The following is a 13,183-nucleotide window of genomic DNA, read 5'->3' as shown; positions in this document are numbered from 1 at the left end:
TCAAAACGAAAGGAGTTAAGGATTGACAACTCTACCCCGACTCAACTCACTGCAGAGGCCATCACCTCACACTTACCTATAGCTATCCCGTTCCCTGTTCGGGCTGTGACCGCGCGGTGAGTGAGGACGCGAAGAGACGATGAGGTTGCCGCTACTACTGCTACTGCTGCTGCTGCTGCTGTTGCTGCCACCGTTGCCGTTGTTATTGCTGCTGGAAGAGGTCGGTGGTGGTGGTGGTGCTGCTGCTGCTGCGGCTGCCGGATGGCCACTAATACTGTTTCCACCGAGGCCGCCGCTACTACTGCTGCCCCCGCCGCCATGCAGATGGGAGACCGACGGTGGCCCACCGGGCGGCATGAGCCCGGGCGGGGGTGGCGGAGGCGGCGGCCCACCAACCACGAGTGGATGGTGATGGTGGCCGACGAGCAGGGGCGAGATGCCCGGCCCGCCGACAGCACCAGCCGCCGCCGCACCCGGATGAGCGCCCGGGTGGCCTAGCAGATGGTGGTGCGGGGGCGGCGGTGGCGGCACTGCTGGGCCACTCCCACTGCCCGGCGGGCCGCCGGCGAGATGCAGCCCCGGATGGGGCAGCCCCGCCCCCGGGTGGCCGACGAGGTCCCGGTGCGACGGCGGCTGCTGGGAGGAATGCGGCGGAAGTGACGGGTCGGCCGGAGCGGAGGACGCCGACGGGTGCAGCAGCAGCGGCCCGCCGCCCGACGGTGCTGTGCTGGAGACGAGCGTGACGGAAGACGTGCTGCTGCTGCTGGCGGCCGCCGACGAGGAGACAGAGGAGGACGAGCCGTTGCTCGAGCTCGAGTTAGTGTTCGGCGTGATCGGGCGCACCTTCTGCTGGGCGGCTGCGGCGGCTGCGGCGGCTGCAGCGGCCTGCTGCTGGGCGGCCGCAATCAGTGGCGACGGGTCGCGATCGGGACCGGGCCGGCCGAGTGGCATGCCTCCCGGCGTCCCGTTGCTAGCGCCGGGCGGTGGCGGTGGCGGCCCAGCCCCCAGCGGCGGCGGCTGCAACCGGGCGTCCATCAGCCCGAGCCCCATCAGCGTGTGGGGCATCGGGGCGAGGGCCGGATGCAACCGGGGCGACAGGTTAGGCGAGGTGACCGACGGTGGCAGGTAGGGATTGTGCTGGAAGCTGCCGTACGGCGAGTAGAGCGGGTAGCCCGGGTACCCCCGGTACGGTGGCGGCAGGCTGCCGAGCCCGTTCGCCATCATCATCGAGGGATGGGCGGCTGCGGAGGCCGCCGCCACGATGGCCGCCGCGTGGTTGCCGTTGAGCATCGAGGCCGGACCGCCGGGCAGCGCACCGGGCAGCGACGGTACGGCGGGGCTGTTGGTGCGTAAGCCGCCGGTGGAAGCAGCCGCCGCCGCTGCCGCCGCCGCCACGGAGGACGTGTGACCAGACGTGGGCACGGCGGCCGACGACGGAGCGGACGAGGACGACAGTGCAGCGGAGGAGGTGGATGACGAAGAGGAGGAGGTCGCGACGGTGGTGCTGCTGCTGCTGTCGAGCGGCGGATGCACGGCCCCGGTTTGACCGGCCGCCGTCGCCGGCGTTGCTGCGGGCGGCGTGTGCGGCACGGAGAGGGGCAGGGAGGAGGGCGCGGCACTGCCATTGCTGCTGGCACTGCTCGGGCCGACCACACCCGCCAGGCTCCCGCTGAGATGGTGGCTGCTGGGAGCGACCGGACCACCGGGACCACCGCTCGTGAAGTTGCCGGCCGCCGCGGAGGCGGCTGACGGTGCGTTACTGCCGCCAGTGCCCCCGCCGTTCGGGCCTGCCGCCGTCACGCCGAGAAATACTGACTTGAGCGGTCCACCGCTGGCGGCCGTCGACGTTGCGGGCAGCGGTCCCTGTTGCTGCTGCTGCTGCTGCTGTGACTGCTGCTGCTGGGGTGATAGCGGCGGCTGAGATTGGTTCGGTGTCGACGGGGCCTGTAGGCTGCCGCCCGCCGGCGATGCTACCGACGCCAGCGACTGGGCAGGCGACTGGGGCGCACTGGAAACTAGCGGCGGCCCCTGACCCGGCTGCTGCTGCTGCTTCTGGGAGGTGGTTGATATTGCTGTCGTTACGGTGGTGGCGGCCGCCGTCGTGCTGAGCAGCAGGACGCCGCCGGCGGCCGGTATCTTGGCGGAGGCGGTCGGCAACAACGGCTTATTGCTTATGCCGGCCGTCTGCGGCGAGGCGGACGGCTGTGGTGGCTGCTGTTGCGATCCGGGATGGGGCGGTTGCTGCTGCGGCGACGCTGCCGCCTGGTGACCGCCACCGAGCGGCGTCAAATGCGTACCCAATGGTCCATTCGATACCTGCGCGGTCGAGAAGAGAAACCAACAAAAAACAGATTAGCTTACTTCTTCCGGAGTACTGGTGACTTGATGTCGGTGTTTAAATGTTCTCTGAATTTGAAATAAATTTTTGGGGAAAAAATAATAATCCTGATGCGCTTTTCCAAAATGTCCAACCAACACAACAGAAAAAAGCCACCTCGCAAAGAGTGACATGCGAGGGAGGAACCCGTACCCAGTGCCTGGAGGGTCGCACGCATCCCTCCCTCTTACCTGCAGTGGTGTCGCTGGGTAAGGCGGCGGTAAGCTTGGCGGTGGCAGTGCGGCCGGTGCCGGTGATGGGGCCGGACCGGTGCCGGCGGCCGGCACCCGGATCGGGCTCGCACCGCCCCCGAGCGGCTCCACGCTGGGCGGCAGGCCGGTCGGGGGAAAGTCAAGCTTCCGCGGGGCCACCGTCTGTTGCGTCTGGGGGGTCGTGGCGAACACTACCGAACCACCACCATCGGAACCCTGCGAACAAGACAAGACGGGATTGGCTGGGTGTTAGTTACCGACCCGGTGGGTATTGTGCTCGCAACGAATGTCAAAGGTTTGGGATGGGGAGTTCTTAGGCAACGCAGGTCCTAATTTTTAAACCATGGTTCTTCAAGAAGCCCGTTGTTTTGGGTGGAAGTATTCGTATCCAATGCATGAGGCACTACAATGTATAGTTCAATTTCATTTGATTCTGCAAAAGATCGATCGCTTGATGAACTGGATAGTCTCCAGTGTCTTAAATTCTTCCATCAAGTGTTCAAGTAAGGGCAGACATCAAACTGATGACTTGAGGAATTTAAGGACTTCTTGATTGTTGGGATAGTATAACAATGGCCTTAAATTTACCTAAAGATTCCAAGATCTCTCATAACATAGACACAGAGTAAAGAAGACTTCTTCGTTTCTAGCAATTATTGAACATTCATGTGATTCTTGGGTGTTGATGACATAGGACATCAAGAACCTGCCAATCTGTTTGAGAAGATCTCGTCATAGCTTTAGATATACTTCAATGGACGTACTTCTAGAACTAATCTAAGATATTCTGGGAAGAGCATAATGTATCCTGACAAAGTCTCGAAGTGATCTAGAGTTCTTCAATAATCCCTCCACAGCTAACCTTCCGTCTGTTAGCATCAAATGCAACGTCAGACAGAAGTACCAACCACTTGCGTAGTCCACGGGGTCTTACCCGCATGTAACTTAATGCTCCGCCTTCACACGTCTTTACCAGCGCAAAGAGACGGCGGCTCAAATAGATGCTCCAATTTGTCGCCTAAACGTCACACGGCTCCCCATAATTAGTTTGTACACATGGTGGCACACACACACGCCTACGCACACACAGTCGCGAACAGTTTACCATCAGTCATCTAATCTGCAGGCATTGCCGACAGCGAAAAAAAAAAACGCACAAAAAACTCAACTGACGCCTGTCACCGCGAACGTATCATTAAGCAAATCATTACTACTTCAAGCAGCAGTACCGATGCTCGCGTTTGAAAAATGCACTTCTCTACCTCCCACTCCCCTCCATCTTCCCCATCCCCCAGTAAACGTCTAACAGAGTGTCAAATCGCATTGTTAGCGCAAAACGGTGGCAGTTGAGTACTCGACCACAGACACATACACACACACACTTGGGCAAGAAAATGCTCAATAGACAGAGTAGAACAGCGCGCAATGGAGCGGAAGGGGGACCAGAAAGGGCATACATGGGAGGGTATCGCTTGTCGTCGGCTACAAATCTTGTCTCAACAGCCGCCGGCGACACCTTCCCCAAACCTCCGGCCGGAGCGGACAGACCGAGAGACACAAGAAGAGCCAAACAAACTGGCTCTGGCTGCTCATAATTAAAACTGTCATCTGTCAGAGAGCGCTCCTCGTGTGTCGGCTCCGTCCACCTCCGCGCACACATCGCGCACAGAGAGTGCCGAGAGAGAGCGAGCGAGCGCGCGCGTGGTGAGGGTGCAGCGTGAGGGCTGCCATGCCCACCGCTCTCCGCTCGTGAGCGCGCGCGCGCCAGGTGATTTGTAGCCGTGCTTGCTGATGTGTAGTGAGTTTGTTAAACATAGGCGTGAGCAACAAATTAGCTAACCACATACTACACCCCGTCACCCGTGGCTCGGGTGGGACGACAGATTGCTGCTATCCTTTAGCGAAGGGTATTGTGGAAGGAGGTGTAGTAGTACACACCGTGTTGTCTGTGTACGCTCGTTTCTTTTCCCCCTCTCTCGCTCTGCCGTTTTGCTTTTGCCGGCTCTGTCTGGTCTGGCATTCGGCCCACCTTTTTCGCTTCGTTACTGTTTCGGTCGCTGCATGCTGCTGCTGCTGCAAATGAGTGGAGTAGACACAGCCTCACACACCGGTGTCGTTCGCATTTATTAATACTGCCTGGTGTTGATATACACACGCAACCAGTTTTTGTTCTTCGTTTTTTGTGTTTGGTATCTTTTCGAGGGAGACTAAAGATACTTTATGGCACGGTTGCGCATTGTAAGAGGCTTAGTTGGCTGTGGATGGTGCTGCCACCGCTCCTGCAATCACACAAGGTGTTTCGTGGGAAGGGGTCCGCAGCAGACCGAATCGGTTTTTTTGTGAGTGTGTGTGTGTGTGTGTGGAAGAAGAAGAGCCTGCGTTTCCTAACTCTAGAACAGTTCCCAAGAAGATTAGCATTCCGACACTAAGACGACACTTTACAAACCGTTTTTTTATTTTTTTTGCCAGCAGGAGTAACAGTCTTCGTTGGGACAATGCAGGGCTGCCCAGATTTTAGTGGGACACTGCTAAGACACTGCCGCTTAATAGCTCCTCCGCGTGCTTTTACAAAAAACATATAAACGGTCATTAATTTTTGAACCGAGAGCGAAGGTACCGTCACAGAGGTATCACGCGGATGAAACCCTGTGGAGCTCTGGGCTAGTAGTGGACGGTGGTGGTCATAAATTCCATCACGGTCAGCTTTCGATTTCGAAGCCGAAAGGAGAGAGGAAGTTTAATCTCCGTCTCTTGGGGAGGACGGCGAGTGCGTGTTAATCGCACGGAAAATGCTAAATTATACCCCAATTGCGTGAAGCGTAATCCCCGCGGATCGTAAATTGAGATCTTAGAGGCTATCGGCGCTGCCGAGCCGACTAGGTAGGTGGAGGCGGAGTGAATGGAGCAGGGCGAAAGCCATGCCGAGCGGATGCAGTAATTAAATAGAGCCTGCTGGCGAGTGAGCGAGCTGCGGCGAGCGCTCTTGTTTTGAGTGCAGAAACACAACCTGGGTGGTGAGCAAGTGCGCTGAGCAAAATGGTGGATAGAGATTCCAGGCAATAGGATAGGCATCCCGTCCACACACGTTCAAACGCGTCATAAATCTGTCCCAAGAATGTGTTCTGCAGCAACACCAGGCAACCGAAACCATATCACTCCAAAGACAGGCTCTCCTCCACGCGCGCCGAACATTCCAAATCCAGAGTCCAGGCGTTCCTCTCTTGTACTGAACTCCCTATACCAGTTTTTTTGTTCTCAGACTTCTGGTTTTGCGCGGCACGAGACACGCAAAAACCTTCACCCGGTAGGCGGAGAACACAAGAAGCATGCACTGGAAAAATCCCTGCGTGGACCTAGTAGGACCAGTGCAACACGCCACAGGGTGCAGTCGCTTTCGCGCTCCTCTACACACCATTCCTCAGTAGCCACCAGATTTCTATCGGCAAAAATGCTGTTTTGCTCGGGTTTGCTGGCTCACAACAAACCTACGGGACGTCCCCGTAGGAGCCTATTCCAGTAACCGAGGCACGCTTGTGCATCTGGGACAACCTTTGTGTGTTGCGGAGCAGGCGGGTCCTGGGCGTAGATATATTATACCCTCCTCCACTGTGTCAATTATTCGCCGAGTTATGTCCCCTGACGATCTGGCTCCCCACTTCGACAAAGTATATTCGGCACGAATGCCGATTCTCGATCGCTGCCGCTGTGTTGCGTTGTGAGCTGCAGGAATTCTGAGGCAATTCCAAATAGCTTACAGTGCTCGAATTCTTGTGCAGACTTGATTGGGTGTCTCTGCTACCTACAGTAGCAGCTCCTCCAACAGGCTGGACACACCAATCGAGCCAATCCTGGAATCGGGGAGTTCTGGAGTCAGGTCCCAAGTAAACCAGTTCGCATCTCTGCGCTGTCGTGATCTTTATCGTCTTCTCCACTGCCTGTCACTGGGCACCCACTTGGGCGATCTCTCTCCGCCATACCCAAACTAGATTTGCTCCCATTTTTAGTCATTCCACAGCAAGCACCCTCGTTCACGCCATTTTCGGAACGCGCACATCACAGAGTAGTAAAGGAACGTGCTCTGCTACTCTGCTGCGCACGCATCGTTTAAGATGCGCAATACATACACACACAAGATGACTTCGAAAAAGGTGATAATAGTGGTGTGGTTCAATACACCTCCGGGTGTAACGGTAAAAAAAAACTAAAAGCACAGTAGTGGGGCGGCGCAGAGCATCATCGAGGATAAGTGAGTTGGCGTAGTTTTGTAAAGAGGAAACAGCAAGACAGCCTGAATAAGAGCAAACGTTAGCCGCCTTCGACATGGACTGAAAGTTGACGAACCATACAATAAAAATAATAATAATAATAATAATAAAACCGATAAACATTGAGAAGAAGTTAATAACAATCTCATAAAAACGAACCGCGCGGTCTGCACTATTGCACCGAAACTGAAAAGCCTCGCCGCTCATTAGCAACCCAAATTCTAACCATTTGCGGAATTATCTCCAAAACCATCCCGGTTACGCCCGGGGTTTTGCTGCTTCTCTCTATCGATGTACACACACACACACACATTTATCTTTCGCAAAAATGTCTTTTTTATGCACAGCCACATTTCGACTGCAAAACGTCCTACAGAATCCGCTGCTCCTTCCCTCCCTTGTATGTTCATGGCAGCATTCTCGTTCCTGCTTTTAGCCACTTTTTGCACAGCGTCCAGCACCACACTGGGCAGGCAGCAGGATAAATTGGGACATTTAAAATATATTGAGAATTATTATTTGAAACTATTACTCCGTATTCTGCTTCATGGTTGTACCGTAGCATTATCTTGCTGGTGCAAAATGATACCTGCGAGAATTGCTTTTCTGTCTTATTTACCCTTTTTTGCTTCCACTACGAGCGTAATTCGTTGTTAGAAATAAAGGTCACTTTACCCGTGGAACAAAACGATGATGAAGCTCTACAACAGTTTAATTCCATTTGTTGTTGTGGGGTTTCGTGCGAATGTAAACAAACGCCGTTGTCACAACACTATGATGTAAACGATTTCTAATGCTTTTGTTATTGCTTTTAAAATCAAAGCAATCAATAGGGCTAACTATGTGACTCGAGTGCTGTGTGAAAAAGTGTCAAGAAAGCGGATTTTCTATTATAATCTCCAGCTGAACGAAGAACATTTGCAATACCCGACTCAAACGGAGGCAGTTTTTTTGTATAACTGCTTTCCGGGGGATTAAAGCTCCGGAAAATGTTTTTTTTTTGTTTTACGGTTTGATAAATATGTGTTTAGGTATTATAGTTCAGAATTGAATTGTTATCATTCTGTTATTGTTGATAACCGGGGAAAACATCGAATGCCAGCGCAAGTGTCTGAATTGGTGTCTGAATTGGTCCACAATTGTCTTTTTGGATAAAATCATCAAACCGGCCACACAAAATGGCATACTAAATTGTTTGTAAGTTTTTGCTATAAAACGAAGCAATTTAAAAAAAATCTGTGATAAATATTTCATTCAAAAATATTATTTTTATTTTGCATTCCAGCTTTTTTACTGAATTGTCCCACAGTGCCTTTATCGTCTTCAGCGCACTGGAGAGCAGGTTCGGTGACATCATGCGCGGAAGGGAGTGTGCACACACATACCGAATTGAAATGCACGATTTGTGCAGACTTTCCTTTCCCCGTGCCACTCGTGCCACTGGGGGTTGTGCCCCGTCTTTTGCCGGACGCTTGCAAGATCACCACCCTGGATAGCCAAAAAAATAGTGCAAAAATGTGAACTGCAAGACGGGCGGCCAATGTCTTTTCACGCCCCCGGGGAATGGGAAAAAAAGGGAACACACAACACACACACTACATAGTGCGCCACTGGAGCAAATGGGTTCGGCACGCAAGGGTTGTGTGCGGGGAAAAACGTGTTCCCCGCGTTTGTGTTTCGAATTTTTCTGCACACGACAGAGCAAAGAGGGAGGGGAGCGGCGGGACAGGAGATGTCCCCGCAGGAGATTTGCTTTTGCCTGCTCCCATGCTCCCAGAGGAAATCGTAAAAATTGGACTAAAGGAAGAGCAACCGAGCCCAGGTAGGCGTGCGAGGCGTGTGCAAGAGATTGCAGCCAGACCGCTACAGCATCCCAGACATGCACACAGACACGTGAAAGGTAGCAGAGAAGATGTCGTGCTGGGCGATTTCTCTGCCGCTCCTTCACCACCCTCTTTCGCGGACCTTAACGGGCCCGCTTTGACGCTGGTGGCAAAAGCTCGCTTACGGCAGCAAGAAGCATTAATCGAGAGGGCGAGGTTGGAACGCGCGCGTGCGAGCAACATTTTTCACCTCATCTTCAGCCACGGCCGGTCGGTCCCCAGCAACCGACACGTCCCAACAAACAGCGCACAGCATCAACAGCAGCAGCAGCAGCAGCAACAGCAACGAAAAGGCCCACGACGCTTGCTGCATCGAAGCGGGCCCGAAGTGTCCCGGATCGTCCGATAGTATAATTTATACGGGAATTAATTGTTTATCAACCTTTTTACGATACAGCGCGCGCACATACACACAGCACGGTTGCGCGCGATGTAAGCAAAACGAACGGACAAAACAGAGACATGCAGAGGTCGTTGGAAAGCTGCTCGGGCAGACCTTTTGCGCGATCAGGGTTGGTGCGCGGGATGGGTTAACAAAATGAATCGATTGTAAAGTCACCGATGGCCATCCGGGGAGGCGAAAACCTGCCCGAACTACTACACTTGGTGAATCGTTCCGCTTTACCGTTCCCCTACACCCGGTTGCAGTGCGGCCCAGAGCACGCTGGTGTGGACTTGGCGTTGCAGAATCGAGATGATGACCACTGCCGGCTCCGCCTGGGTAGGTAGGTAAGTGGACGTGAATTTATTGACTGCAATATTCTTCGCGATTGTCCAAGGTAGATCTGGCAGAGATCTCCCCCCCCCTCGCCGAGGAGGTTCGAGAACCGAAACCGTAGTGGTATAGAGCGAAGGTGAAGGTTGTTGCATTGGACTGGGCGAAGATTTCCAATATTGGAGAACTGAAAGAAGCCTGGAACTTCCAGAATGTGTCCTACTTCATTTTTGTTGTATGTTAACGTAAAGCCTTGACTTAAGATAGTGTCTCGAGCTAATCCAGGATATTCAATCGATAGATCTAAACAAGTCGAACATCTTGCTACGGAATATTGATACATTGGGACATAAGATCCCCTATCCAAAAACATTCTTGTTAAAGATCCGATAAAGATCCAACTTTTGAATTCAGAATTTTGTACTTCTGATATCTCTGGAGCTCCATCATCATCTTTCTCGTCGAAGGAGAAGGAATTGCAAGGAACGTTACTAACAAGGCGTTAAGATTCATTCCCTCGACATCCCGCGAACGGGTTTCTCCATAAGCGCTTCTCCAAGATCGTCTCTAATGTGGTTAGAAACGAGATCTTGTATGTCTCTACGGAGCAGAGTTCATTAGGAGAGGATATCATAGCGTTCAGACTCATTCTGAGAACCTAAGTCGGTAATGCAAGACTATTCAACACCTGGACAGCTTCAAAACTTGAGATCTCAGATATCTATGGCGAGATATGTCCAGGTTTAAAAGGTTGAAGTCCAGTTTAGTGACTCAAATTCTGAGACGGCATAACGATATCCAGAGATGATATAGATCCCTTCGATACTTGTATGTCAAAGACACGATCTGACGTACCTGTCCCGCCGGTACTCTTAATCCTTCGCACCAGTTGCTTACCTGCAATGAAAAAGAAGAGAAAAAAATGGTTTAATGTCTCACTCCATTATCCAATGAAAGTTGCAGGCAATCGAGGTCAAGTTGTCAAATAGCGCGTTATTAAAGTCACGCGGTCGTACAATGTCGAACGATGCGTTTAATTCTTTGTTTCTGTTTCTGTTTTTTTTTTTTGTAAATAAATGCCTTTGTCAGCTTTACAATCAACAGGGTGGGGAACAACCAAAAAACGAGTTGAGTCAGCATCGTGATCGTACACATGCAAACAAGTTTTTTTTCGTCTGTTCTGCCTGCTTGTTCCGGAGAGCAAAACGGTGGCAGGCACCGAAAAGATTAAGACCACTTAGGCGCGCGTGTTAGTGTGTGTGTGTGCGTGTGTGACAGAGGGGATTGTATTAAAAATAAATCGAGTCATTATTTTCGGGGGACCCAAAACGCGCTCGCTTCTTCTGGAAGGCATTCTTGATTTTTTTTTGAAATTCTTGTTTTCAATACAAGTAGCAACACAGAAGCGTCATAAAATAGGCAAACCGTTTCGGTACAAAAAAAAAACCCTTTGCCCATAAAATTATCTCCCCCCCCGTCCCCCCGTCCCCCAACATAAACACACACACATGAAAACGACGGGGGGGGGGGAATCAAATAAACAAACAAATATACCCGGGAGTGGAACTGCTGCGGCTGCTGCTGCTGCCGCTGCGCAAAGTTACTGCCTTTGCGCGCACAACCACGAAAGTGCTCGGCGCGGACACGAAAAGTCAATAAATTTGAAACAATCACACAGCACCGCGTGCGCGGGAAGATAAATATATAAATCTATATTTTCGCCGCAAGCGCTGCACTGAACAGCTTCAATGAAAATATCCCCAAACACGGTGGGAGGGAAAAATAGCAACAAAATCTCAAATTGATGTTAAAAGAGCAAACATTAAAAGCGAAATAAAATCCGTCACTTTTTTTCATCTGGCACCGCACAACACCCTCTCATCAACGTCGTACATTCGCCACATCGTTGAGGCGCGATATGACGACGATGATGATGGCGATGATGCGGTAATGTTTAAAAACAAAGCAAAACAAAACTGAATTTATGTCTGGTTTCCCTGCCCTGAGGGAGGCAGAGCGAGGGGACGACCATGACCGATTGCTTTGTTTCACACGGTCAATTAGTCACGCAACGAGACAGCGGCAGCAGAAAGAGCCGAGAGAGCGCGTTGCACCATTTTGGTCCACACGAATGACGGATGGTTTGCCATGGCAAAGAGGAGGGGGGAGGGGAGTTGCATGAAGAAAGCAACGAGATTTAATTTACAACGTTTGCGTTTTGAAATGCAAATGCGTTACAAAAATGAGTGATTTTTTGTGTGCACTTTGCTTCTCAGGATCGTCACGCAGCAAATGACAGAAATTACAGCACAGCGGGGCAAAGTGGTCAGTCAGCGCAATTGACAGTATAGAGATTTTTTAATATAATTTAATATTGCAATTTAATATTGCGATGTGTAGAGCGATCTCCTTTCTTCACTCCGTTTTCTTGTAAATTTATAAAAAAAAGAATAAGAGATACATCCCTCCTCCTAAAACAAATCTCCCTCCTGTTACAGTCGCTGCCGCTAAATGTTGGCTCTTTAGTATCAATTTTCGACAGTGTTCATCAAGTTTTGCCTACAAGGCATCGACTTTTGACAGTGCGCTACAATTTTTGACCCTAACGCACCCTTATTTTGTCTGTAAGTCAACAATTTTTTACTCTCATGATAAATGTACAAAGTGTTTAAGGTGAATTTTCAACAACTTTAATTTTACATTACCCAAACAATGCAAAAAGTGAGTAATTTGATGCGCACTGTCAAAAATGGATGCCTTATAGACAAAAATAGGTGAGTTAGACCAACCATTTAGCGGCAACGACTGTATTGTTTAATTTGTTCATTCATTTTCCCTCCCAACCATAAACCCTCACACACCGATGTTATCAAAAAAAAAAACAAAAAACGAGCCGTGATTATATCACACACCATTAACAACAACAGCAACAAAAAAAAACGCTCCGTCGTTTGTTTTGTTGATACAACACACCGCACCGCACCAAATAATGAAATGCCACTCGACAAACGTCAAGATAATAACAATAAGCAACAAACGGCACAGCCCAAGCACATCGGAACGGCATACACACACACACACTGTCCAAAAAAATAAAAATAAAAAGGGCACCTTGTCACAAGGCGTGGAGTGAATTTGCCTTACTCGTACAGCATCCCTTCCCCCCATCAACGAAACATATCAATTTTTGTCTCGCTCTCGCTCTTTCGCTTCGTCTTTTGGGGTTCGTTGTTCCCCGGGAGCCGGCGACGAGACAGTTTTGTTGCTAGAGCGAGAGGCACCACAAACAAAAAGGGCAAACGAGAGAGAGAGAGAGAGAGAGAGAGAGAGTGAGAGGGCGGGCAGCAGAGAGGCGCTCGCTAAATCTGCTGATATTTATCGCATTATAGCGTGAGTAGATTTGCCCCTCGAGTGATTTAACAACATGATCACTATACAAACATTTTTCCAACACATTTGCGCGCTGCTCACACACACACACACACGCTCCCCTGCTGTGCTTGCGTCGCATTCCGTCTCTATCTCTCGCGCAACTTGCGCTCTGTTTGTTTTTGTTTCGTTCACACAACAAGCGTGCAGGACACATGCGCGTCGCCACTGCACTACTGGAAGGGACGCGGCAAACGAGCGCGGCGAAAACCCAGCAAGCAGCAGCAGCACGGAGCGAAATAGGTGTACAGTAAGGGAAAAAAAGTGGCGACGAAACAACAACAACTAAAAGGAGAGAACAA

At 51.3% G+C, this 13,183-nt stretch overlaps 1 protein-coding gene across 6 annotated transcripts in view; it reads right to left on the bottom strand.

Moving 5' to 3' along the window:
- LOC120905740 (nascent polypeptide-associated complex subunit alpha, muscle-specific form) overlaps nucleotides 1-13,183 on the bottom strand; it is a 100,809-nt gene that overhangs the window by 6,873 nt on the left and 80,753 nt on the right. For 5 of the 6 annotated variants that reach the window (XM_040316779.1, XM_040316778.1, XM_040316780.1 and 2 more), the window contains 2 exons: nucleotides 2,569-2,805; nucleotides 77-2,316 (listed from right to left, as the gene is read on the bottom strand). In XM_040316779.1, coding sequence (XP_040172713.1) covers nucleotides 77-2,316; nucleotides 2,569-2,805 — 2,477 coding nt within the window. The remainder of the gene's footprint in view (nucleotides 1-76; nucleotides 2,317-2,568; nucleotides 2,806-13,183) is intronic. The other variant, XM_040316784.1, reaches the window with a different exon arrangement.

This window comes from Anopheles arabiensis, chromosome X (assembly GCF_016920715.1).
Source record: "Anopheles arabiensis isolate DONGOLA chromosome X, AaraD3, whole genome shotgun sequence".
Classification (NCBI taxonomy): Eukaryota; Metazoa; Arthropoda; class Insecta; order Diptera; family Culicidae; genus Anopheles; species Anopheles arabiensis.
Note: the sequence above shows the minus strand (reverse complement) of the source record. Positions and strands in the feature narration are given on the sequence as shown.